At 43.2% G+C, this 24987-nt stretch overlaps 1 protein-coding gene across 1 annotated transcript in view; it reads right to left on the bottom strand.

The window, feature by feature from the left end:
- Window positions 1-22173, bottom strand: part of MADD (MAP-kinase activating death domain) — a 52498-nt gene extending 30325 nt beyond the window's left edge. The window contains 19 exon segments of the mRNA XM_010014618.1: window positions 1188-1338; window positions 1512-1698; window positions 2341-2443; window positions 2903-2962; window positions 4875-4976; window positions 6115-6254; window positions 6744-7024; window positions 7680-7873; window positions 8762-8865; window positions 9851-10007; window positions 10354-10589; window positions 10996-11174; window positions 13344-13424; window positions 14139-14252; window positions 15153-15284; window positions 15615-15793; window positions 15796-15902; window positions 18102-18716; window positions 22009-22173. Of these exon segments, the coding sequence (XP_010012920.1) occupies window positions 1188-1338; window positions 1512-1698; window positions 2341-2443; window positions 2903-2962; window positions 4875-4976; window positions 6115-6254; window positions 6744-7024; window positions 7680-7873; window positions 8762-8865; window positions 9851-10007; window positions 10354-10589; window positions 10996-11174; window positions 13344-13424; window positions 14139-14252; window positions 15153-15284; window positions 15615-15793; window positions 15796-15902; window positions 18102-18716; window positions 22009-22070 (3184 nt within the window). The 5' untranslated portion in view covers window positions 22071-22173.
- Window positions 22174-24987: the final 2814 nt, after the last annotated feature.

Below are 24987 nucleotides of genomic sequence, written 5' to 3'. Positions count from 1 at the left end.
GCAAGAGTAGAGTGGGGTGGTGGGTGGGGTGGGGGGGGGGGGGGAAGAAAGAAAGAAAAAAAACCCACATCAGAAAAAGGAAATGAGAGCAGGCAAAGGAAGATGAGACAGATGGTCTCACCTACATCACTCAGCCTGGCACTGAAATAGCTCCATCCCATTTGTTCCCATAGGTCACCACAGCTTGCAGATAGTCTGACACACTGGTGCAGCAGAGGAGAAAGCCAGAGTGCTGGTTTGGGGATACTGAATTTATCTCCTTCCTGTGTATTTGAAACCTAGGAATCTTCTTTGACACAGTAACTGTATTATCTTCTCTGCTGAGTTGTGCAAAACTGAACATCCCTGCCTCAACCAGCACACATCTCACTTTTGGAATATAAGCAAGCTCCTCTCACAGTGCAAAGAGGACAAACATAATCATCTTTGATGGGTAACACTAAATGAAACTTCCGTTAGGAAAAAGACCAAAACTATCAGCTAGAGCTCCCTCACCATTCTCCAAGACCTCCCTGATGCAAGCCACCCAAAACACCAACTTTAAAGTATTTAGCAGATGTTACTCCTCTGCTACAATGACATAAATAGCTTTTCATAATTTAAGATTACAGCTGAGTCAGATGTTAAGGAGAGGCATCTTTTTGTCATCTTTTTCTCTGTTTCCTTATGCACGCTTTTTATTATTTTGCATTAAGGATCAGATTTTAAGAAAAAGCTGAAAAATAAAGAGGTATTTTCAGACTTTCCTCTCCAAAGGTACTTCGTGATGTGAGAATTCTTTAGTGCAAGGTGGTTGGTGAGATACAAGTCCCATATGGTTTCACATTAGAAATATCTCCCTCCCTATTCAGGTTGCCTGCAATAACTTTCCAAGACTGGGGCTGGGACAGTGTTAGCTGAAGGTCTCTACTCTCAGAATTTCCATCTGTAAAAGTCCCAGGTTTTGCATCTTGCTGCACAACTTCCATTTTCAATCAAACATCAGTATAGCCATTATTTTGTTTTAGTCTGGTTACATGTGTGCAAGAAAATGCTTTCAAGCTTTGTAAGGTTTCAGTAACAGTTCTCGCCTATTCTAAAGGTGTTGTAAACCCTTTGAAAGGCCAGAAGCCACAAAACAGCTTCCTTCACAGTAAGGATCTTGTTTGGTTCATAAACACTGTATTCTCATAAAGCACCTTTCTTACCTTTGTTGTAGTAGTGAGTATGTGCTATCTCTAGCAGACCAAACACGCTGGCCATGCCTCCCAGGCCAGCATTTGCATACGACTGCTCCAGGCTCAGCACGGTGCACTTGAGCAAGTCCAGCATGCCCTTGTAAACCTTGCGGCTGATCTCCTGCAATGCAAACCCATCCGTGTCACTACTTCACAAGTGAGGAAGTAACTCAAGAACATAAATCCCAAAACTCCTGTAATGCCAGCCTTTAGGAAGCAGTTTAACAAAGACTTTCTACAAACTAAGCCTCAGTAGGCACTAGGTATGAGGACCCTGCTGAGTTCACCACTGACCACATCCTGTATGACATCCTGTCGAGCGTCTTCTTCCGACTGGATCGTGCGATTCAGCTTGCTCAGTACAAAGACACGGAGCTGCTCGCTCTCCAGCAGACGTCGGACTCTCTTCATGTTAAGCCAGCCAACACCTTGCCCATCGAGAACATTGTGTACCACCTCCTTCAGGAACTGCTGGTTCTCACTGGTGGATTTAAGAGGAGGCAGGCAAAAGTTAGCCCTCTGCTTACCTTGGCTGGCATGGGAAGAGAGACATGGCCAGGACGCACACAGAAATGCACTTCCTATCAAAGCCAAGTTTACAAGAAAAGAAGCTCAAATCTAGCTATGCCTGTTGCTAACACAGCTGCACGCACACCAAGCTCTCCTCCAAGGGAGGAGAAAGCACAGGCACAGGTGAGGCAATGTTTACTCCCACCATTCTGAGTCCCTTCCCAAGGCTGAGAGAAGCATTTCATATTAATTCATGGAACCAAACTGCTTCATCTGACTCAGCTGATCCCCTGCATGGTGCATGGAAACTCCAGTGGATAGACTGCCTTGTTCAGAATAGACTCAATTATAAAGAATAAATACTGAGTTAAAATAGGGAATTTTTTGGATCTCGGACAGAAAGGGGGTACATTTTGGAGCATAGAAAATTACATATGTGCACTATTAACTGTAAGACCATCCACACTAAATCATCTTGGACAATAAGCCATGCAAGTTTAGGGCCACAGAAAAGTACTATCTAGTTTTCAACAGCTAGACATCAGAGGAAACATTGCCAAGTATGACATGACTCTAACAACTTTTATACTCAAAAAGCAATGAAAAGTATTACCTGGAATTACTAGTTCGTCCCTGAGGTGATGGAGATTCTCTCTTCACTGTTGGACTGTGCTTAATGACTGAAGACTTCTGATCCACAAGGGCTCGTCTGTTTCCTAAACAAGAGAGGAAACAGGATGAGAGGAAAGGGTGGGAGGAAAACAATCTGATCCCAGGACAGTAACAAGCAACGCTAATGTTGGCTAACACACCTATTTGGATTACAGGTAACAGACTTCAAACAAAATGGAAACTCCAAAAAAGCAGCAGCATAGATCATATTCTAGCATCACACATCGGCAGAAAACAGTAATGGGAGTAATGCAGAGAGAAAAAGAGGAGATGATGATGGGAGCAGGAGGTGAAAGGCAGGAAAGGTTTGGCTGCTCTGCATGCAGTTCCACAACAAGAACCATCTTCAAATTAGTCACTATATGTAAAAGCGTAATGCATTGGGGGTGACTAGTATAGATCATGTGGTACTGGTTACCCAGTGAGAAAGGTAGCCCAAAGTCAGGCATAGGGAATGCTGGAAATCGTTACATCATGCACAGCTCATGCTGTAGGGAACCCACCTTCATTGCTTACTGGGCCAGCTTCAGTAATAATCTCCATTATAGTATTTAACCCAAATACTGGGACACAAAATATACAATTAGTAGTGCACTACAATATCTACACTCCCCACCATCAGCATCAAAAGAATCCAGCTACCAGCTTCTTCCCAGCCCTCCCTCAAAACCCAAATGATGTCAGAGCAGGAAGGATGCTTGAAAGCCCAAGACAACAAGGGCCAGCCTATTTAATGTTAGAGATAGAGCTTGACTTGAAATTTGGCATCGTAGAACCAAGGTATTGCATCTTCAAGGACGTTATTGCACATACTGTATTTCAAGGGCACTATCAAAAACATCTGCATCACTGAGGAAAAAATATCAATGGAGGTGCATGAAATCAAAATTAAAAAGGAAGATGGAAAGTGGTCAAACAGCAGCAATGAGATGGAGTCCCAGCATCATTTCCCATTACGGTTAGAGACACAAGGTACCACACACGTGTTTGGTAAGAACAAGTTAATGCAGCAGTTTTATACCTGTACAACAGAGACAAAAACATTTAAAAACCAGTGAAATGCCCAGTGGGAGTCCCAGTGAGCCAGCATGCACACGTAAATGAACACAAACACACACACACACGCACACTGGCACATGCATAAAACAGATTGAGCTACTCTACAGAAATCCCATCCTCGTATCTGCACAGTAACATTAAAGGCCCTGCAGGGTTACAACAGTCAGGAAAAGAACACAAAAGTGCACAAGACGAGGCACAAAGCATGAACGTGGAATGGCAAACCCCATCACTGTTTTCTTCCAATGCATGGAATCAGTCATTAAGTTTACCCATGGAAATAACCCTGATATGAGGTATGTTTCTTATCCAGTACAACTGGACATGAAAACATAACCAACTGGTAAAAGGTTGTGCAAAACAGCTGTGCAGAGGCTCTGCGAGTGTTTTCACCCTACCAGTCCTGCTACTCCTCATTTTACACACAGGGAATGGTTACTTGTCTCAAAAACAAAGTCCAAAGCAGAAACACAACCCCCAGCTTTGGGCCTTTGTTTCTACAAGGTCAGAGGTCAGCAAAACATCATACCAACCTTCATTCACATCCCTTCCCACTTCCAGATTAAAGTAATCTTTACCGATTAAAATGATGAGGAGGAAAAAAATAAATGAAAAATAAAATCAACATATTAAAAGAAAAGCAGTTCAGTCCTAATCAGACAGAATAACTCAAAAGGTAAAATAAAACCATTCCCCAGTTTAGCAACTGAAAAGGTCTCGACACTAATATAGCACCATGTGTTCAGTCACTCTTCTGTTACCACATCTGGTACAAGGATGACCAGGCTGTCCCACTCCCCATGGTAAGAGGGTGCTTTCTCTAGTGCCCATTCAGACGTGTTATCTAATGATACTGCAGACAAACAGGAGATGTTCCAATGAAAAGACTGTGCATGTAAGTTAGGAATTGATCTTCCCACTGAAGCTGAAGTATGGTTATAAGCTGATTTTCTGCTTAGTGAACTGAAAAGGCTATAAACACTTCTGAAACCCACGTAAACTGCAGACTTCATGGAAGCTTGGCACTATCCCCACTTACAAACACAGCATCAATGCTCTAACAAGTTACCTAAGGCTCCTCATGGAGAGACTGGCAGTGCAAAAGTAGCATCTACCTCTTGGTTCCTATTTCTTACACTGAGTACTTAAAATTAAACCAACACAAAATATTCACAGTGCACCTGTTAACACAGGCTAGACCTGTGCCAGCCAGTCTCCCATCCCAACACAGCCCAATTGTTGGGAAGAAGCCTGAATGAGAACTGTCAAGACAATTTACTGTCTTGATACTTAAGACAGGTACTACCCAAACTACCAAAATGTGTTACCCCCGGGATTCCTGTTAGGGGTAAGAGCTCAGACTGCCAAGTCACAAGAACTGTAAAAGATGTAGAAGACAAAGGGAAAAATGGTTACCTTTCAGGCTGGGAAAGGGAGTATTCTTGTCCCTCCCGACTTTGGTTGGTAGGGCTAAGTTGGACAAACTGAAACTTGTGCTGTGGTTTCTGTACAGGCTGCCTATGACAAAAGAAGAAAACAGTTAAATGCCTAATGCTCACTGCACACTCCCAAACTCCCTGCAATTCACCTTCTTATTCCAAATCCTTAAAGATTAAGTTCTTTATTACCCCGGAGTCTCACAAGCTCAACAACATCACATTTACATCACCACCACATCTGTAATTACGTAATTCTAAATTCTTAGCTTTCATGTTACAATCACTGCTGGTTTATTTTTGAATCTTAAGTGTAACAGCAATATCCACCTGTCTTCCTGCACTTAAACAGGTAACCTCATGTCACCTGTGTCTCCTAGTTTGATCTTCCTTTTTGGAGCAAATGGATTGCAGGGCCCACATAAGAAAACAGGATGATGGAAGATACCCAAAATATGCAATTCTGAAGGGAGGATTGTGCACTGTGCATTATGAAACACTGCAAATCTGTCACAGAGTCGTGCTTTAAAATAGCAGCTTTCCATTTATTAGGAAGAAACAAAAGTTCTTCCTAGTACAGACAGATCTTAAGAATACAATAATGCATCATTATCTGGTTGTAGACAGCCTGAAAGCTTCTCACACAGATCAATGAGCTGAATAACACTTCAAGATGTTCATTTAAAATGTCAGCATACTATTTCAATTGGCTTTAGCTCTTCTTTTGCAGCATTATTTTAATAACAATCATTCTACAAGATACATCCAATATATTTTCCCTGCTGCTGCAAACTTCTTGCTCTGCTCCCTGCTATACTGCAAGACTCAACTGGCCAGTAGAAAGTAGATGAGCACAGTCAAGAAACTCAATTTAGCACCTACACGCACCCCATGGTAGCATGGAAAGCATGCTATTTTTGTACCAACTTCATGAAATTGCACAATTATTTGTTTAAACGAAACTGAAAGAATTTCTGATCTGTGCCCCGAACTGCCAAATAAAGAAGGGCCACGTAACAAAAGTCCTTCTTAATGAAAAATACATAAAACAGTAGTTGTCAGCAGTGTAAGTTAAGTAAATCCTGTGGCTCCCCACATGAGAGACCTGGTACGTGTTTGACAACCAAGTCATTCTTTCGAGGAGCCATCCCTCTATCCCACCTCTCTGTAAACTCTAATATAATAAATAAAACCAGCTTCATGAATGCATGAGTACATACTTGCAAAAGACATGATGCCCCCAAAACCTTCACTGCTGTTGTTGGAGACAGTTGAGTTTGGGGAGCTGGCCCTGGAATCTGAATCTGCATCAGAATCATTGGCCAGTTTTAAACTGTTTGGGCGGAGTAACTTCTGAGACCTGTAAAGAAAGTACAACTGTTATCAGCTTTTTCTCTTCCCACCCCAAATCAACACGTATGACTGTGGGAGATTGATGCTGGTCTCATTCCACATCAGTTTTCAGCATTCTGTTAGCCTCTACTGCTTACAAAAAAGCAAGGAACTGAGGGAACTGAGCAAGTGCCTTTACTCAAACCAGAGGGGTGAGAGAATCATAGAATAGATAGGGTTGGAAGGGACCTTAAGATCATCTAGTTCCAGCCCCCCCTGCCATGGGCAGGGACACCTCACACTAGACCATGTCGCCCAATGCTCTGTCCAACCTGGCCTTGAACACTGCCAGTGATGGAGCATTCACCACTTCCTTGGGGTTCCAGTGTTAAATGGAAGTGACCAACAACACATTTCAGATGCAAAAGGCATTTGAATGAATGAGCGTTAAACAGCATGAAGTAGATGGAAACCCCAACAGTGCTCTAGAGGAGGGCAGAAGACAAGGAGGACTCACCTGCTTCCATTGAGATTCTGGTTAAATCTTGGGGTGTAGCTCTCTTCCTGCTCATCATCTTCATCCTCCGTCGGAAAACCATACTGTGGTTCAAAGTATGGGTTGTCATACTCCCGCCTCCTCACCACCCCTTCCGAGGAGCTCATGCTGCCAGCTGCACTGTCGCTCTCCCGCCGATCCAAGCTTATCTTGGGAAAGCTTGGTTGCAGTGACAAAGAAGGGAGGTGGTTTGAAAATCCAGCAACCAACTTCTCTTCCATTTCTGCTACATCTGCTGACTCCTGTGGACCAGTCAAATCACTCATCTGCTCGCTCACTTGCGTTGCATACAACTGAAGGGCAGGACAAGAACAATTATGTCAAACTGGGAAGTCTGCAGGGTCTCTACTGTTTGTTACTGAGCTCCCACTCCATCCCTACTCCTTGTAGCTTTAATCTAGGATTTCACATACACTGCATTATTTGTGCATTATTCTATGGGCTTACTCCCCTGTAAAACAGATCTTACTGGTAAGTGTTAGCTCAGGATAACAGCACTCCATTACCCTGCTTCCTGGTATGCAAACAACTCCCACTCTTCCTAAATGACCACAGATTCATGAGTTTCCCCACCCCGCTCCCTGTTTCTCTAACACATCAGGTCTTTCCAGACTGCACAAGCAATTCTTGCAGCCACAACCTGGACCACTGGTCTCTCTTAATGCTGCACTTTCCAATGCATGGGAACTTTATGACCAGGAATGCTCTATCCCAGCCTAAGAGAGTACCAGTAAACTCGACCTTGCTCAGAAAGTCCAAAAAGAGCATGCAATTAAATCTGTGCATGGTTTCACAGTCCTACTAGGTTTTGCCTTTCTCAGAAAGAACCATGTGCATCCTCCCATTCTTTATATCCTAATACACTGATCTTGGGGCTAAACTCATCTCAGTACACACATGATTCACCCCATGGATGACAGTGCTGGGGCTGCTACTGGCTGTAGTACTGGAACTTGAACGAGGCTGGTTGTTCTCTTGGGAGTTTTCACTGTCCATGGCCTGTTCATCCAGATCTCCTGAATATTCTTGAAAATCATCAAATTCCACTTCACTGGCATCACCAAGGGCTGCGTGAGTCAGGGGGTCAACATCTGCAAACACAGTGTTTTGCATTAAAGAACATTGCCTTCCTCAGCCTTTTGACCATCTGGCTAAAGTTCCCCAGCAGATGACAACTGCTCAGTAGAATAAACTTGCATAAAATCTTAGGCCGTAAAGGGTTTTTGGAAGTCATCTGTTCCACCTCTGCTCAAAGCAGGGGTAACTTCAAAGTTAAAGCAGGTTACTCAGGGCCTTGTCCCACTGAGTTCTGAAAGTCTCCAAGGCTTGACATTCTACTGTGATCCTGAGAACCTGTTTAACTACACTAACCACAACGATCTTGTCCTCATGTCCATGCAGAGTTTCTTCCATTGCAAATTATAGTTATTAGCTCTTGTCCTTGGGACACAGGAAATGCATTGGCACTCCTAGATTCAGTTTACTTAAGTAAGGGTTTCCCACTCTCTCAAGAGAAACTATTGCTGCAGCCTCCATGTAAGCCACAGAGAATGCATTTTCCTGTCCCCACTAGGACAACAGCGACTCAGTAAAGCCAGCACTAAGAACCAGTATGTGGGGGCAGAAGAAAGCTCGTACTCTGCTACCCATATTCCACATTATTTACTGGCAACAGCAGGTTATTTCCAGATCCAGTGAGCCAGTTTTGTTCAGCAGCAGCTATTTCTGTCCTTCCTCCTCCCACTGTCCTTTGGAGGAGGACATTTCTCCTGTTCATGAGCAGGAGAAATGTCTTTTTTTCAGCCTACCCCTGGATATTGAAGGAGTATAGAAGACACTTTCATCTCAGAGCAAGACTCCAATGGAACAATACTTTGCTCTGGTTCAGGGACTTAGGGGCGTATTTCTTCCACGGTGCAGATGAATGGGCCCAGAAGACTTACGTGGACCTTGTGAAAGTGAAGTTCAAAGTTACTCACTTGGGGTATCACCATTAATGTCACATTTCATCATCTCACTGACAAAGTCACCAAGGGAGGAGTAGGAGGAACTTGAGTCGTCATAGTCCACACTGTCACTGCCACTGCCACAATAGGTAAGAGAGAGAGATGAGTGGCAGCATAACAGCAACAGCCAGGCCTGATGTTTCAAAGGTGTGAATCAGCACTGTTTGCATGGGCCTCTGAAAAATCTCACAGTATTACAGTCTCCACAAACAAATCTCTTGCCAGAGTCAGAAGCCAGCTTCATAAAAGGTCAGAGCAAATGAAGCAGCTTTGAGGTACATGAAGAGATGTTATGGGAAGACATTTAAAGGCTCTCAGCAAAGGTAATGAGGTCAAGCATAAGTGAGCAGGGAGTAGTGTATTAATTCTTTGTGTGTGTGTCAACTTCAAGGGAACTGGAAATGACAAATTAAAGCATCCCCTTTTTATACTAATGAAAAGTCCTACTCTGTCAGGACCACTGGTGCTGTGTAGAATGTAAAAGATGTGCAGGTCCAAGCCTGAAAGATCTCACAGGCTAGCAGAGAATTAAGAATAACAAAACTAGATGCAAAACTCTGGGAAATATGGCCAAAACTACTATAGCAAAAAAGCTTCCTCTTATCTTACTGAGCAAATGAGGAGGTATCAGGCAGTGGGTAGTACTAACAAGCTTTGCATAATTATGTGCGCTGACTAGAGACTTCAAAGAGTGCTAGGACGGGTGGGAGTACTTGTAGTACTGCCGTAGAAGTAACCAGAGAAAGAACAGCATGGAAGAAAAAAGCATTAGGGTGGGAGGAAATACCAAATGTCAAGTGGCATATAGATAGCAGAAGAAAAGAGGAAAATACAAATGGAGTATCACATGCTAGGAAGGCTTGAGAAGACTCTAACAAAGGGTTGAGAGGTTGCTGCGATGACAGAGCAGTGAGACAGCTTACTTCAGTGTCAGTATTCTGCCCAGACAGAAGAAATAAAAGAGCAACCTGGCAGGCTGTAGGAAAAGGCTGCAATTGAGAAGTAGTAGGAGAAGCAATATGAAGTAACTACCACATGACTTGTGCCATGCTCCTCACCAACCTGTCATCAGTGGGATCCGAATCCGTTTCTTTCTCTGCTGGGACATTCAGGGCTTCAGCCAGCTGTGAATTACTGTCATAGACACGATAGTGGATGGGCTGCAGCTGGTGAGCATACCACTTTGGTTTGTCACCAATCAGTGCTGGGTCAAACATGTCTGCACAAGTAACAAGGAGAGAGTTAATTGAACTCATTTACTGGTGTCAAAGGCTTCATTCGCAGAGGCTAGCCCCTGCTAAGTCTTGCACAAAGGAAGGGACAGTTTCTACTCTAAGAAGCCTACCAGACTGTAGGGTTCAAACAGGGCAAGAGGTAAAATTAATGGCAGGAGTGAGTGGCTAACACTAGGGCTAACTTGGGAAAAACACATGAGGGCATATACAGAAATGCTCCTTGAACTGGATTTCCCTTTTTTTGTAAAAGTAAGTCCTTCCCTAGAATCAATCTGCTTTTTAAGCTCCTGCATTACATTCAAGTGCAGGAAAGGCAAGACCAAAACTTACTGTTATGAATTCTCTGGAAAGCATAGTTCGTAGGGTTGAGTGACCATTCTCCAAAGTATTCTACTGCCTGTGTCCTGGAAAGCTTATCTGCAAAAGGTGTTTGCTTCGGCCTAGAGGCAAGGAAAGAATTTGCCTGGAAGGCCACCACTGGTCGCGGGAAGAGTCGAAGAGTGCGTGTATGCATCTGGAAACCTTGCAAAACATTTGGTGAGTTGAAGAATCTCACCATGGCAACTCTAAAAAGAAACAGAGAACAGTGTATCAGATAAAAAACACAGAACACAACAGGAAAGAAGACAGTCTTCTTAGAAAACAGTCTTAAAAAAAGGAAGAAAGGAAATTAATGCCACCAAGAAATCATTTTTCAAGGCTTGTGATTTAAGCTGAGGATTGAATTTCAGACTGACAAGTCCACATCAAGTGGATGATCATGCAAGAAAGAAGACACCTGCACAAGATACAGTTATGTTCATGCAGTTAACAGATCCGAGATAAACAGTGCCATCTCTGCTCTTTTCTGCCCATGATGTGAAGTAGAACCTGGAAGATGCTGCTTCCACCACAACACCCATAGAAGTGTCTGCGCTGCCTTCAAGTGCAAACTTGATGAACACTCAACACTACCCTTCTGTTCAGGCTCACCTGGTAGCCACATCCACAGAGTCCACATCATTTCCATAGATCAGAGGATTGAATTCTGTGGAAGGAGTAGACTGCAAATCATTCTGTGGTCTTCCCAGCAGCAATGGCACCTCCTGCCCCTCTTGGAACTTCTCTAGATTAAGAATGGGCTGAGTATTCAGACTCATGCTGGCCAGTGCCTAACAAAGGACAACATTATGCACATATTCAACAAGAAAATTATTCAAGGAACAAGAGAGAGACCAGAGCTACCCTGCCCTATAGGCAATTAAAACAACTGTGCATGCTCCATTAGCTTTCCTTAAAGCATCTCCTACGCTGAGTCAACAAGGATCTCCAGGCCCTCCTTTATGTGGATTGTCAAAACAATCTCCTCAGTGCTGAAACAGTCCTGGAGCCAGCCAAGGGGTAGCACAGAAATCCACTTTGCTAGATCATTCATGATATGGAAACAGATAGTTCAACTTAGACTACCAGTAGTATAGCACTTTGTACAACATCGTAGAGTTATTCCCATGTGTAATTTGAATACACCTTGGGACCCAGAGGCCTTGAAACTTGCCTTGTAACTTGACCATTCAACCAGTAAGTTTGATATCCCAGGATAATGCGGAGACATCTTTCCACGGGCATCCATCTGTATCCCTGTAAACCTCCACTTCCCACCTGAACGAGGTCTTTATCTCTCCACAAAGCTACCATCCTCTTCAACCCTCATAACAACTTTAAGGATGTGCATTGGAACAGCACAAGTGGTAAATCAGTCCTGGACACCCAGACCTATCCTAAATCTCCCTCATATCTCCCATCTGCCCACTGAGTCTTCACCTTTTTTATTTCAAAAATAAAGAAACAAAACAAAACCAAAAATTCCAAAAGGAAAAGGGTAAAATGGAAAATTGAGGGGAAAAGAATAAAATAAAGAACCTTGTTGTCAGGAGTGAGCAGCTGTTTCTGAGTGATTGCAGTCATGCTAACCAGACACTGGAGGCAAGATGGAAGATCATATGATAACAGCAGCAGCCCATCAGAGCCAAGACGAACACATGACCACAGAGAAACAGATGGGAGGGAAAAAAAACCTCTATTACTACCAAATATCACAAATGAGAGGAAATAAAAGGGACCACAAAATAGGTACATCTGGGAGAAAGGTCTAACTGCCCCACCCCCAAACATCACATCTGGCCACTTGGCTGTTGTCCTTACTGAAGCAGCTTAGAACTTTCTACTGCAGCTTAAAAGCAGATATCCTGAATTTTATTCATTGACATTAAGAGCCAAGGTACACCAAAGTGTTAACCTTAGTGATGTGAGCCACAGTTTAGTCTACTTTGTACAGCAACCAGCAGCACTCCTACTTTGCCAGTGATCCATTCTTAATTATAATCTCTATAGGAATACATAGAGATAAAACCTGAATTTGGGTGAATTTTAAATGTCTTGAATGAATTTGCCATTTGTTCTGATATCCAGCTCTGCCCTAGTGAGAGTTTTGCTGAACAGTGCCTGAAATTGCAAGGGGGTGAGGCAGGAGTCGTGGGAAGGTGGATCTAACAAACTCCAAGCAACACATGGCTTCCATCTGTGCTGACAGCAGGTACTGGGGTATCACAGAGGTTGCACACTTTGCTCTCCTGGTCTACGAGGAGAGAGAAAGAGCAGACATCATCACACTAGTAACACACTTTACCTTTAGATACTGCATGCAGCGTGCATAAGGAAAACAGAAATAAAGAGATAAAACCTGCTTGACACTATCAGCCAGGATGACCCAAGCTGATTAATGGCTTAGCAGGACCTGAGAGGAGAGACTGAGACCTCACACACAGATCTGTGAATGGAGGGGAAACAAAGATGATCACAGCTTGATGAATCAAGCCAGATTTTAAAGCCCACACGGCAAATGCAAAGGAGGAATCTGGATGTTTCTGCACCAACTGGAAACAAGTTAGCCCCAAATAACAGTAAAAAATAGAAGATACCTGTTGTGTCCAGGAGAATTTAAACTTATCCCTCACCTGGCTAAGAAACCTGCAGAAACCTGGCTTATAACCTGCAGTTATAAGCCTCAGTGACCACTCACTCTTCCAAATTATCTCTCTCCATTAACATAGAAAAGCAGCAACTGGATACCTACCACAACATCTGTATCAATAGAAATTGCTTTTCAAGTTCAAAATGCTGTTGTATACTAACATGGGAATGTTCTAACTGGCAACTATACTAAAGAGGCATTTTAAACAGGTTGACAGAAAATTCCTTGTCCAGTATAGCTGAAGGTCTGTGCAAGACTACATCAGCCAAGTTCTACTGAGTCTGAGTCCTCTCCCCAAGGTGTTTATTACCTGTTTCAGGTGCTTTTTCAGCTCTGATGCTTCTGGTTCTGGCAGTGCTGGCAAGGATTCTGCATTTGTGGGAACGATCACCTGGAAGTAAGCACAGCAACAGACTCAAAATTCCCCAGCTGTTGTCATTTCATTTCCAAACCAGAATCTCCCAAATCTCCACCACTCCTGAGACTGAGGAATGAAAGCCATAAAGTAAAATAATTAATAACAATAAAAGAAGCCACACAACACACAGGCACCTGCATCAATACTTTGACTTTCACTGCTTTATGGTTGTTATTGTTTAAAACATGACAAACAATGGAGGAATTACTTTGTCATTTACCACAAAAAAAGAGAAGTTCAAATAAACCCACATTCATCCTTTGGGATTTCCATCAAGTAGATGTTATACACACTACCCTTGAACGTGGGCCTTGCTTGTGCCCCAGCAGGATACATAGTTCTATTTGAATCATGATAACCAGTGCTGCTGGAAGGCTCTTACCAGATTGGGTTTCTTAGGTAGGGCTATAAAAGACAGGGTCACAATTACTCAAGACAACAGCTTTCTAATCTGTTTGAGGATTTACCTTCTAATGATATAGCCAGATGGATTAAGTAAGAAAGAATACCTTAGAAGCAGAAGAAATGGGGACCTTGAGACACAGCATGGAACATAATTCTGAGGGTTAAGACAGCAATGGCACAGGCAGGCTGAGACCAGGCATTCTGAAATTCTCAGTAGGTACATTGATGAAAGCACACAGTTCCCTGGGAGCAATGCCACAAATCTTTATGGGCACCACTTACCCTGTTGGTATCCAGGTCAATAAGCCAGACATCATCAGGCATTTTAAAATCCAGTTTGTAAAGGAAGAAACTTGCTGGAACGCCAATGATATAAGGTGTAGGAGCTAGAAGCAACTGAGAGAGAGACTTTATTAAGGTCTGCATATGATAACAGAGAGAAGCAGCAAGTCACAGGTGAGTACACTGTCAGCTCAGAGTGAGTCTGTGCCATTGTCAATAGGCACTGATCACACACAAAGGCTCTACCCTTACAGTTACAATGGTAATTTGGTTTCAAACCAGTAACATCTCTAGGAAGCAGAAGAAACAGACACACTTTTCCAAGTGGACATGGAAAACCTAAGGGGAAATTCAGGTTGTTTCCGATATGGGAATCAGCAGGGCATGTAGCACCTGGAGCCGAGTGGCTTGGAAGGCTAATTTATTCTTTAAATCTAGAACACTTGGTCACCCCCAAGGGATGATACAAGAACAAACCTGCACCATTAGTTGCACAATAGCACTGCAGTAGTAAGATGGCCTGAATTCTATCTTCCCAAGCAAAATAATGAGCTCCAACAGAGAGCTGACTACTGGCAAAACACAACTCTCAGTGTAACTAACTCAACACTTCATATTTCTGAGGAGACTAAATTGCACGCAGTAGTTTCTAAGCTCAGAACCCAGAGTTCTCAAGTGTCCTTAAATATCACTCGACCCTCCTCAACAAACCTTAATACTGTTGGGAGGAGGAGGGTGGGGGATCATCATAATCTTGTGGCTCTATGGCCTTTCAGTCCATTGCTTGTGAACTACTGCTTTGAATCACACAATTTACTAAGCATGCTTTGAAGATATCCTGAATAAGTGGTGTTACTATTTCAATAGTGATGCTCATGGAGCATTCTTGGCAAGGCAGGCTTTGCTACAAGCCAGGAGAAAACAGTGGGGAAGGAAACAAGGACTACTCCTACGTAAGTTTCAGACATCACAGAAACATCCTTTGCAAAAGACCAATAAAGGAAAAACAGGTACCTGTTCTGCAGAGGCCATGCAGGTGGGAAGCAGAGGGATCACTGGGAACATGTACTCTAATGGGTAGATCATAGCCACAAAGGCCATCACAGACATTGAGAGAGCATTATAATCTCGGGACTGCAGTACAACCTGGAACCAAAGAAACTCACATCAGCACTGCAGCAACCATTCACTTCTTGTACTCCCCCTTAGGGGTATGCAAAGATCACAGCCTGCAGGCATCTGGTTTGAGGGCTGTGAACTGGATGACCCTCCATTCATCTGTCTGAAAAACAAGTTTCAGATGCTTTTTTGAGTGAGAGCAATACTTTTCAGAACAAGAACTACAGAAGCAGCTATTCCTTCCCCTCCAGACAAACTGAATCCAGGAGACAGCCGTTCTCACATCCAGCCTACCCTGGTTTTGAAGAGGACAGAGCTTCCTACATACCTAACAAATATCAACTCTTCCTTTCTCACCTTGTGCTCCAGAAGGATGCAGGTCAGCACCTGCAGGCAGGCATCCACTCCCAACAACTCCAAAGGCAGATGTAATGGAAAATCCACCAAGCTGAAGCGGGATGGATCAGGAAGAGCAAAGGTCAAAGCTGGCTGCAGCTCATGTGGCAAGACTTCCACATCCACCCTCTTCTGACCAGGCGGAGCAGCCGGTATATCCAGGCCTCGATCTCCCGCAAGTCGTGGAGCAATGCACTGGACTTCTCTTCCACCAGGAGGGAGCCTGTGAAAATCCTCCACATTGTGTCCCTGTACAGGGAGAACAACAGGTTAATACTCCAGGAGCTCCACTTGACAGCCATTCCACAAGCCTCCTCCAGGGAAAGGGCATAGCCATTGAGAACTAAAAGATGCAGCCAACAAACAGTTGATCACACAGAAGGTAGGGATTTAAACTCACTGAAGGGACCATGTGGGGAAGTATAAATATTTCTGTTGCAGGAATCAACACAAGTATGTCACTTCCACCTGAGAGTTCATTCATTCATTTAAAGGGTTCAGTTAGGTCCAGATCTCTGAAGATCTCTCATCATCCTGGTGCTTGAAATTCAGCATGCACATAGAATGCCTTCCTGTATCTGAAAGGGGCCTACAAGGATGCCAGAGAGGGACTCTTCATTAGGGACTCTAGTGGTAGGACATGGGGAAATGGCTTCAAACTTAAACAAGGGAGATTCAGGTTAGATGTAAGGAAGAAGCTCTTCGCTGTGAGGGTGCTGAGGCACTGGCACAGGGTGCCCAGAGAAGCTGTGGCTGCCCCATCCCTGGCAGTGTTCAAGGCCAGGTTGGATACAGGGGCTTGGAGCAACCTGCTCTAGTGGAAGGTGTCCCTGCCCATGGCAGAGGGTTGGAACTGGATGATCATAAGATCCTTTCCAACCCAAACCATTCTATGAATCATTCTATAATACTCTCATCTCTCATCCAGAATTGTGGCAGACCGATTGATTGTAGGATTCTGCTTCCAGCAGTCCTACAAACCCCTGCAAGAATATGATCTAAACCTGAGATAACAAAAATATGCCACACCAAGATCTCCCAGATGTTTTGGCACGATAAAATACCACACAGTAATTCAAACCTGCTGCTTTACTTTTCTCAGAGATATATGCACAGCCCTCCTTCTCTTGCCCTCCTCATCTGTCACTTGGTTCTTCTCCTTAAGAATTATGCCGAATGCAAGCAGATTTTCAAATACCACCTGCCATTCAGACATTGGAATACTCTCACACCCCTTCCAAAAATCAGATGAGCTCACAGAATTGTGGAAAACCATGAAATCTACCTTATTTCTGCCTCAGTAATGATCAGAACAAAGCAAGTGACAAAAATAGGCTCCCTTTTCCATAAGGAAAAAAAGATTTTTATTCTGATAGAATCATCTCCTTCCCAAGCATCAGCTCAAGACACTCCCCTGGAACTATCCCAGGGCAGTAACCCAAGAAGTAGGCTACTACTCTATGAACAGATTTCCCCTCCCCTGCAAACTGTAAAGAGCTTATCAAGACAATGAAGGATGTCCTGTCACTTTCCTTGCCTTTGACAAGTTTAGTTTGGAGTGTACCAAGCTACTCACCTCATGCTATCAGATATCTCACAGCCCCGTCCCACTTACTACTGAGATAACCCCCTCCTTCTCCAAAGGCATATTTTGTATTTTCTCTTTTCACTTAGCATACTGGAAAGGAAAATATCATCCCTGGATGTAGGTGTCAGCACAATAGCACAGATACACATCCATGACTGATACAAAGACATTGCTCCTTCTGTACCCAACAGTGAAACAGCTTTTGTTACATCTCCAACATTATAATAGCAGATATGTAAGGTTACTACATTCATTAAAAATACACCAAGTCCCTGTTATTTGCTGTCCCTACCCCCTTCTCCATATGCTTCCTAGACAACTCCTTTGTTTTCTACCTCTCCACTCTCTCCCCTTCCAATATTGTACTTTGATCTCTTTCAGCTTCCTGCTTCTCTAGTCTTTTCTCTCCCATGCTGAAGTTCAGAGTTACATCAGCTCCCCAAGCACATCTTCATCACTTCCCTCTTGACCCAGCTGTAAATTCTGTTATTTCTTGGCTGTTTCTAATTTGTCAGAGACTCAGACCTGACATACACAGCTACAGAGTTTACATGCCGAAGCAACAACAGCAGCATCAGTGCTTGGTTTCAGGAAAGATCAGTTGTTAGCAGGATAGTGTCTCCTAAGGTGTATCAAAAGTGAAAATCATACCAGGTTACAGAATCAGAGAAGTTTTAAAGAAATCATCACCAAAATTTCCTTTTCCTCCTGTGATCCTGGGTTAAAACAGCAAAAAGGTCAACCACTGGTGTTTGGCTGCTTCTGCAACCACACCTGCAGCCACAATTTGCCATGCAGACAATCGTAGCCCTGGACACAAACACTTGGAGGAAAAAGTTCTTTCTTCCCTCTCCACTTACCTCTGCACCCCACGAGGAATGCCCAGCTTCTTGCCCAACAATCTCTCACTACAGCAGTCCACAAGTCTCTTGAGGGTGTACAGACACTCACGAAAGGTGGAAAAGAAGGGATAGTGACTAAGGATGCACAGAGAAGTCAGGGTGCTGTTCCGAGAGCGATGGCTGCCTTTGGCCAGGCGCTTACTGCGTGGTGATCGATTCACATCTGGGGTAGACTCTGTACTGGGAGCTTGTAGTGAAGAACCACTCTCGGAACTCTCGGTGCCCCCCTCCTCCTGGGGTACAGATGCATCCCCAGACTTGGGGACTTTCTGTCCCTCCCGAGCTCGATGCCCCCCTGTGCCTTCTCCCTTCTCCTTGGGTACTCTCTTCTGGAAGGAGCGGTAGAAGTTGACACAGATCCCATAGCGAATGACACCCGTGTCCTTGTCAGTGAGTGTGAAGACAAAGGAAGTGTCATCACGGAAGCTCATGCGTTTTTGCCGCACGCTCAGGCATCCTTCTGGCTGGCAGAAGAACACAACATCAGGTGGTAGAGGGAAGTCCACATGGTCTTCTAGAGGGTAACGCCGCAGCAGTTCCGGAGTCTGAGCAACACTATCACTACTTGGCTGCCTACAGAAAAAGCAAACACAGAAAACATACAGAGTTGACTAATGCCAACAAAAATAGAATCATATAATAGTTAGGGTTGGAAAGGACCTTAAGATCATCTAATTCCAACCCCCCTGCCATGAGCAGGGACACCACACACTAAACTATGTCACCTAATCTTTGGGTTCTCCCTACTGCAGGAGCCTGTGGGCTCAGCTTCATCTTTGCTTCTTCTATCCCCTGCTAGTCAGGAGAAGGGCAGCTCCTCTGTCACTAGCCACAGTGCTCAATCACTAGCCACAGTGCTCAGTCGCAAACACAAAGCCACAACGATAGAAAGGTTAAGTTAAAAATTCTATACCATCATTATCAAGGCCCAATAAGGAGCCTGTTCAAATTGGACTGAGAAAAGAACTTTCAGGAGTACGTTGTTCCCAGCAGAACACCGTGTTGCCATGTTTCCCTGACTTTGATTGCCAAAATTAATTGAACCACATGGGTCTCTGGACAACATTTGGGTAGGAAATACACTGTCCCTCAGCAAACACAGAGTCAGATGTAACCCCCTGGATTTCAGTCATTTATGAGTAAGATGAAAACTTCAATGAAGCAATCCAATATCAACTCCTAACTGAGAAAACCAACAATTTACTAGGAAAGAACTCAGATAAACAGCAGAATAACATGGACCTCATCCTGTAAAATCTTCATTAAAAGTTCTAACAACCATAGATACATATATTTCTGTGTTTGATTTCAAATTGGATTTGAAGTGTAAGTAAGTTACTATAAAAGTTGGGTGGTAACACGGAGACCTATTAAATGCTGCGGCTCCCCAACCTTTGTACAACAAATCACTCATGGAACATAAAGACACAAAGCAATACTGTTTATTCCTGATTTTCCACCAGAATAACAGATTCTTTCAAGGTATTAGCTATTTTTCTACCACTATTTTTCCACTAAAGTTACTGAATAACTGCCAGAGAAATAGTCTGACATCCATATAGGGAAGAAAGAAAACTATGTCCCCAGAACCACCTCTCTTTGGTTTGACCCCATTGTTATAAAGTCTGACTTCTCACCATTTTCAAAAGTAATCAGCATTTAGTATCATGTTTATTAAATGGGATGTAGGAGACTTGGCTCCACCATCACTTTCCTATGAGATCTCATACAAGACATTGTCTTACCTTGATATCTTAGGTTTGCCCATTTCAAAATAGAAATGACCCTTGCTTTTCTCTCATCTGACAGGTGACAAAACCCAAGCAAGTAGTAATAGAATGTTTGTAATTTACCCAAGAAAATCACTGCTCTCAATAGGTCTGCTGACCAGTGCTCCCAAACTAATACTTTCTTGAAGAATAAGTAAAAAAAATTATGCTGCCTGTACAGTTAAGTACTGAAATACAGCAGAAAAAAGAAACCCTGAAAAGCTTTTCTGTATGAGGGGACGCAACTAATGCATCATCTGCTGAAGAAATATCAAGTAACACTGGTACCGTTTACAGAGTCTATTTGGCAGTAAATGGTTAAAGAAAAATGTAAGCAGCAAAGTACCAGTGACTATATCACCAGTTCATGCCTTTGCAGTAATATTAGCTACAAAGACAGAGTCTTCTCAGACATTTAGAAAGTCTACATCTAATAAAAGGGAATACTTCCAAAAGGCATTGCTATTTGTGCACAGTGGGTAAGTTGTAATGTTAAAGGCCACATGGAGCATCTAAGGACTTTGCAGGAGCTACTTTTGTCAGGTCCACCTCTTATCATTGGCATTTGCTTAAGTGCCTTATGACACAAGTGAAGGGTCTGGAGAGTAATTCTGATGAGGAAGGGCTGAGGGAACTGGGGGGTTTAGTCTGGAGAAGAGAAGGCTCGGGGTGGGGGTGGGGGGCTTATTGCTCTCTACAACTGCCTGAGAGGAGGTTGTAGTGAGGTGGGGACGGTCTCTTCTTGCAAGTAACAAGTAACAGGACAAGAAGAAATGGCCTCAAGCTGCGCCAGGGGAGGTTTAGATTGGATATTAGAAACAATTCCTTCCCCAGAGGGTGCTCAGGCATTGGAACAAGCTGCCCAGGGCAGTGCTGGAGTCACTGTCCCTGGAAGTGTTCACACACTGTGTAGACAAGGCCCTTAGAGACATGGGTTAGGGGTGGCCTTGGCGGTGCTGGGGTAATGGCTGGACTTGATAATCTTAAAGATCTTTTCCAACCTGGCTGATTCTATGATTCTACAACAGGCCTCTGAGCATCAGCCATCTAGCTACTCTTGCCCAGCAAAAAGCAGAACTGTAGGAGTCCAGAAGTGATGTTAGCAAATTTCTAAGTGAGACCATCAGACACTGTAAGGGTTACTGAAGGATGCAGTTAACATTTCTTCCTCCTCCTTTTCCCAGTCAGTGACACACAGATGAACAACTTGCTTATTCTTCTTCAGACTGTAAGAAGTAATTAAACTACGGAATTATTCTGTCCATAAAATACAATAATAAAAATAACTATTACTTAGGATTACGTAATTTCCTCCACTGAGCCTATTTAGATACTGCACTCAAAGTATTCTGAAAAGAAAGAGGGAGGTAAAGCAACAGGCTGATGCACATGAACCACTGATATTTAGAAATGAAAGTAAAACAGACTTTAGAATACGCCCATTAAAGAGACTGGCAGAAAGTTACTGCATAAACTTTGAATAAAGAAAAGTAACATTTACTGAGCACCTGTGTACTTGCCAAGCAGCACACGTACCAACCCCACATTTCATATGTCCTTGAACTAAATAAGCATAACATTTTATCTATTGTTAATAAGACTTAAAAAAAGAAAGCATTCCCATGAGGAAAAACAAGCATTAGATGGAGAAACAGCCAAGTAAGGCAAGTTCCAGGTTTGTTTTCTTTTAACTGAGTACACTTCAAATGCTAGAAAAGTAACCCCAAACTAGTATTTTACTTGCACATGGCTTATGGTATATTCAGTTAGTGAATCCCTTGTCCTGATGCCAGTAGAAGCAAAGAAGTCCAGGCACACAGGCTACCAGAGAGTCATGTATAAACTGGCTTTTCTTAGCCACCCTTTGCAGACCCTTGAAAAGAAGTCTAAAGACTGCAAGTTAAAAAACTTTGGCTGCACTAGTGTCTTTCAGAAAGTGTCCTGGCCCAAGTAGGTGCTCCCCATTATGCCAGCATCCTGCACACATTCCAGACAGCACTTCATTGGCACCAAGCAAGGCTTCAACAGTGAATTCTAAGCTATTTATCCCCACTCCACTACCCAGGTTAAAACAGTGCTGAGACTCTTTTCATTACCTTGCTCCAATGATCACAAGATAGTCCAGTAACCGAGGGCAGATTTTCTTCTTCTGCACCATTGTCCTTGATGCCCCTCCCTATGTCATCTCAGTGAATGTCTGTTCATCGATCCAGTGGTCAGTTATCCAGCTAGCTGGGATTGAGTGCCTTGGGGAACCAAATCTGCTCCAAAGCGCCTGGCACGTCCAACCTACGAGCAAGAAGAGCAAAGTGTCAAAGGAACCATCAGGAATACCAAATAATATAAACAACTTCATGACCTTCACTACATTCCCCAAAAGCCTCAGTGTTCCCTGCAGCAGAGGCCACCCACACATCTCTCTCTTCATAGAATCACAGAATGGTTTGGGTTGGAAGGGACTTTAAGATCACCTAGTTCCAACCCCCTGCCATGGGCAGGGACACCTCCTGCTAGATCAAGTTGCTCAAGGCCAGGTCCAAGCTGTCCTTGAACATTCCCAGGGATGGAACATTCACAATTTCCTTCGTAAGTATAAAACCACAAGCCCAGAAAAGCAGAGAGAGCTGAGAAAACACACAAAAAAAGTACAAGAGGATCTCAAGAAAGCCCACAAAGAAGCATATCACTGGCAAAGAACGACTGACGAAATGGTCCAAGGCAGTACTGTTTAGGCAAACCCCTGAGATTGCTACAGTGCTTGGGAAAGCAGCTTTAACTGGCAATCCTGTACAGTTGAACATGACTGAAGGAAAAAAACACAACCTGAACAGATAAACAGAATAACTAAAGATGGGGTCCAGTTTGATACAGTGTCCCTCACCGTCCCAAACCTGGATGTGGCCTAGAGCAAGAATGAGCTACGCAAGCCCCAATGACTGAGCTCTAACATGGTACTTGTAAAGATACAGAACTGCACAACTTCAGTTTTCAGCAGCAAAAGTGCTTCTAGTAAATCATACCTCCATTTATCTTGTGTATCTTCACCATTTACTCCATTCCCATGCTGCCCAGAGCTACTTTCTCTGCCTATTTTGTAACAGGAAAAAAGAAAACCCTCTTGGCACAATTGGTATTTCACTGCAGGATTACTGTTTGTCAATAACTATGTTTAACAGACATCCAAACCTCAGCAACAACTGAGTTAAACTCAGCTTTTACAACTGTAAAATTGTTCTTTTCAGTCCTACCATTTGTACTTCACTGGATTCATGAAAGAGAGGAAAAAGAATCTTACAAAGCCCTCCAAATGTCAGTAAGGACACAAAGACACCAAAAAAAGAATGCATATGACTTATCAGGAAAGAGAAATCATACTAGTCAGTAAGTATTATTTATGGAATAATAAACTGAATGAAGCCTTAACCCTTCCACACACAAACCCCCATATTTTGTAAGACTTGGCATGGTTTTAGTAGATCCTCACTCACAGTTCCTGTAGGTTCCTAAGTGATAGCACTATGAATTACCTTCAGCAGCAATACCTCTGTATATTATCTTCTCTGGACAACAGAGAAAATACAGACACAGGAAGCAAAGCTCCTGTTTCTTCATCATATTACTGAAAATACTGTAGAGTCTGTCCTGCAACAGCTCTTGATCTAATTCATTCTGCAAATTTCTTGTGTAGATAAACTTGAGAGGAACAAGATGAAACTGGGATGATCAAGTGGCTCTTTTTGCCTTCAGTTTAAAGAACTACTTCATCTGTTTTCTTTCCAGCTTTACCCAGAACTCTTCAAGGAATTCACTGTTCAGTTACAGATATGGGCATTCAAGTTACCACAAGGTAACCTAGAAGTATGACTTTGAGGCACTTCTGCTCCTCAATAGTGACCAAACATGTTCTTCCTCTATAATAGAGACCATGCTGCCTCTCAGTGAAGGTGGAGACAGTGAACTGCATTTACAACGGGTAAGAACATAAGCAACGACTACAGAGTAAATGAGAGGCTGAAAGATCACAACCTTAACTCACCTTTCAGTAACATGTCCATACCCTGTGATTTTTCTCCTATTCTCTAGCCTGGAGGACATCTCTCATGCCTGCAATTCATTACACACCTTTCCCACAGTCCTGCAGAAGAGCTAATGAGGTATGTGATACGAAGACCTCCATCAAAACCAAAAAGAGAATCTGAGCAGACCAAACTGAAGCTGCAAAATAAGATCTGAGCACTTCCCAAGATTTCTGATTTCTACTGCCACACAGGGAGACCAGACTGATACTCTTCAGGGGCTTCTAGAGTCTCCTTTACTTGGCTACTTATCCTTAACAAGGCCACAGTTACAGTGAGTCGTAAGAAAACAAAGTTTTCCTTTTGAAAGATGAAGTTTTGTTGGATTGGAGCAAGAGGTAGAAGAATTAGAACCATATTTAGGGGTTCTCCCTTCCCCTGTTCAATCTCTTACTTCTTCAGGTAACTAATAATGGATGATGAAAGTAATTGAAGAGCATTAGATCAGTATTTGCTGGAACTCACCTTCCTACTCCTGGTTGGAATCAGACACCACAGTTGATCTGTGTAAACCAACACAAACAGGCATTACAGTCCTGCTTCTCCCTCCCTCCCTCTCTGCCAAAAGTTTGCTTTCACACCAGTGTCATTCCCTCATCTGTGCTGGTAGAAGCCCTTGTGCAGTTACATGGTGAACCAGATTGTGGAATTGATATGGACTAAAACTAACACCTTTCCTTCTCCTCCCTTTGTTTCTACTATGTTATTTCTATGACTTCATTCACTAAGGGACCACACAAATGCTTGTGCAGGCAAAAAGGTTGGAGCAAGCAGCTAAAGGAATCTGGAAAATGATCACAGAACTACACGTGACAGCTTCTGTACAGGAAATAAAGAGGTAAAGTAGTTTCTTTCTCAGAGAATTGCTACCATCCTTTCTCTAGCTCCTACATTTTACAGATATATTAGAACACAAAGAAATTAAACAACTGAGAGGTACTTCCATTTCTCTTCTTTCATGTTGCATTTGGACCTGACCTGAGAGCTTATCTTGACTCT

This window comes from Nestor notabilis, unplaced genomic scaffold (genome assembly GCF_000696875.1).
Source record: "Nestor notabilis isolate BGI_N333 unplaced genomic scaffold, ASM69687v1 scaffold3615, whole genome shotgun sequence".
NCBI classification, from domain to species: domain Eukaryota; kingdom Metazoa; phylum Chordata; class Aves; order Psittaciformes; family Psittacidae; genus Nestor; species Nestor notabilis.
This window is presented reverse-complemented; position numbering and strand designations above follow the sequence as displayed.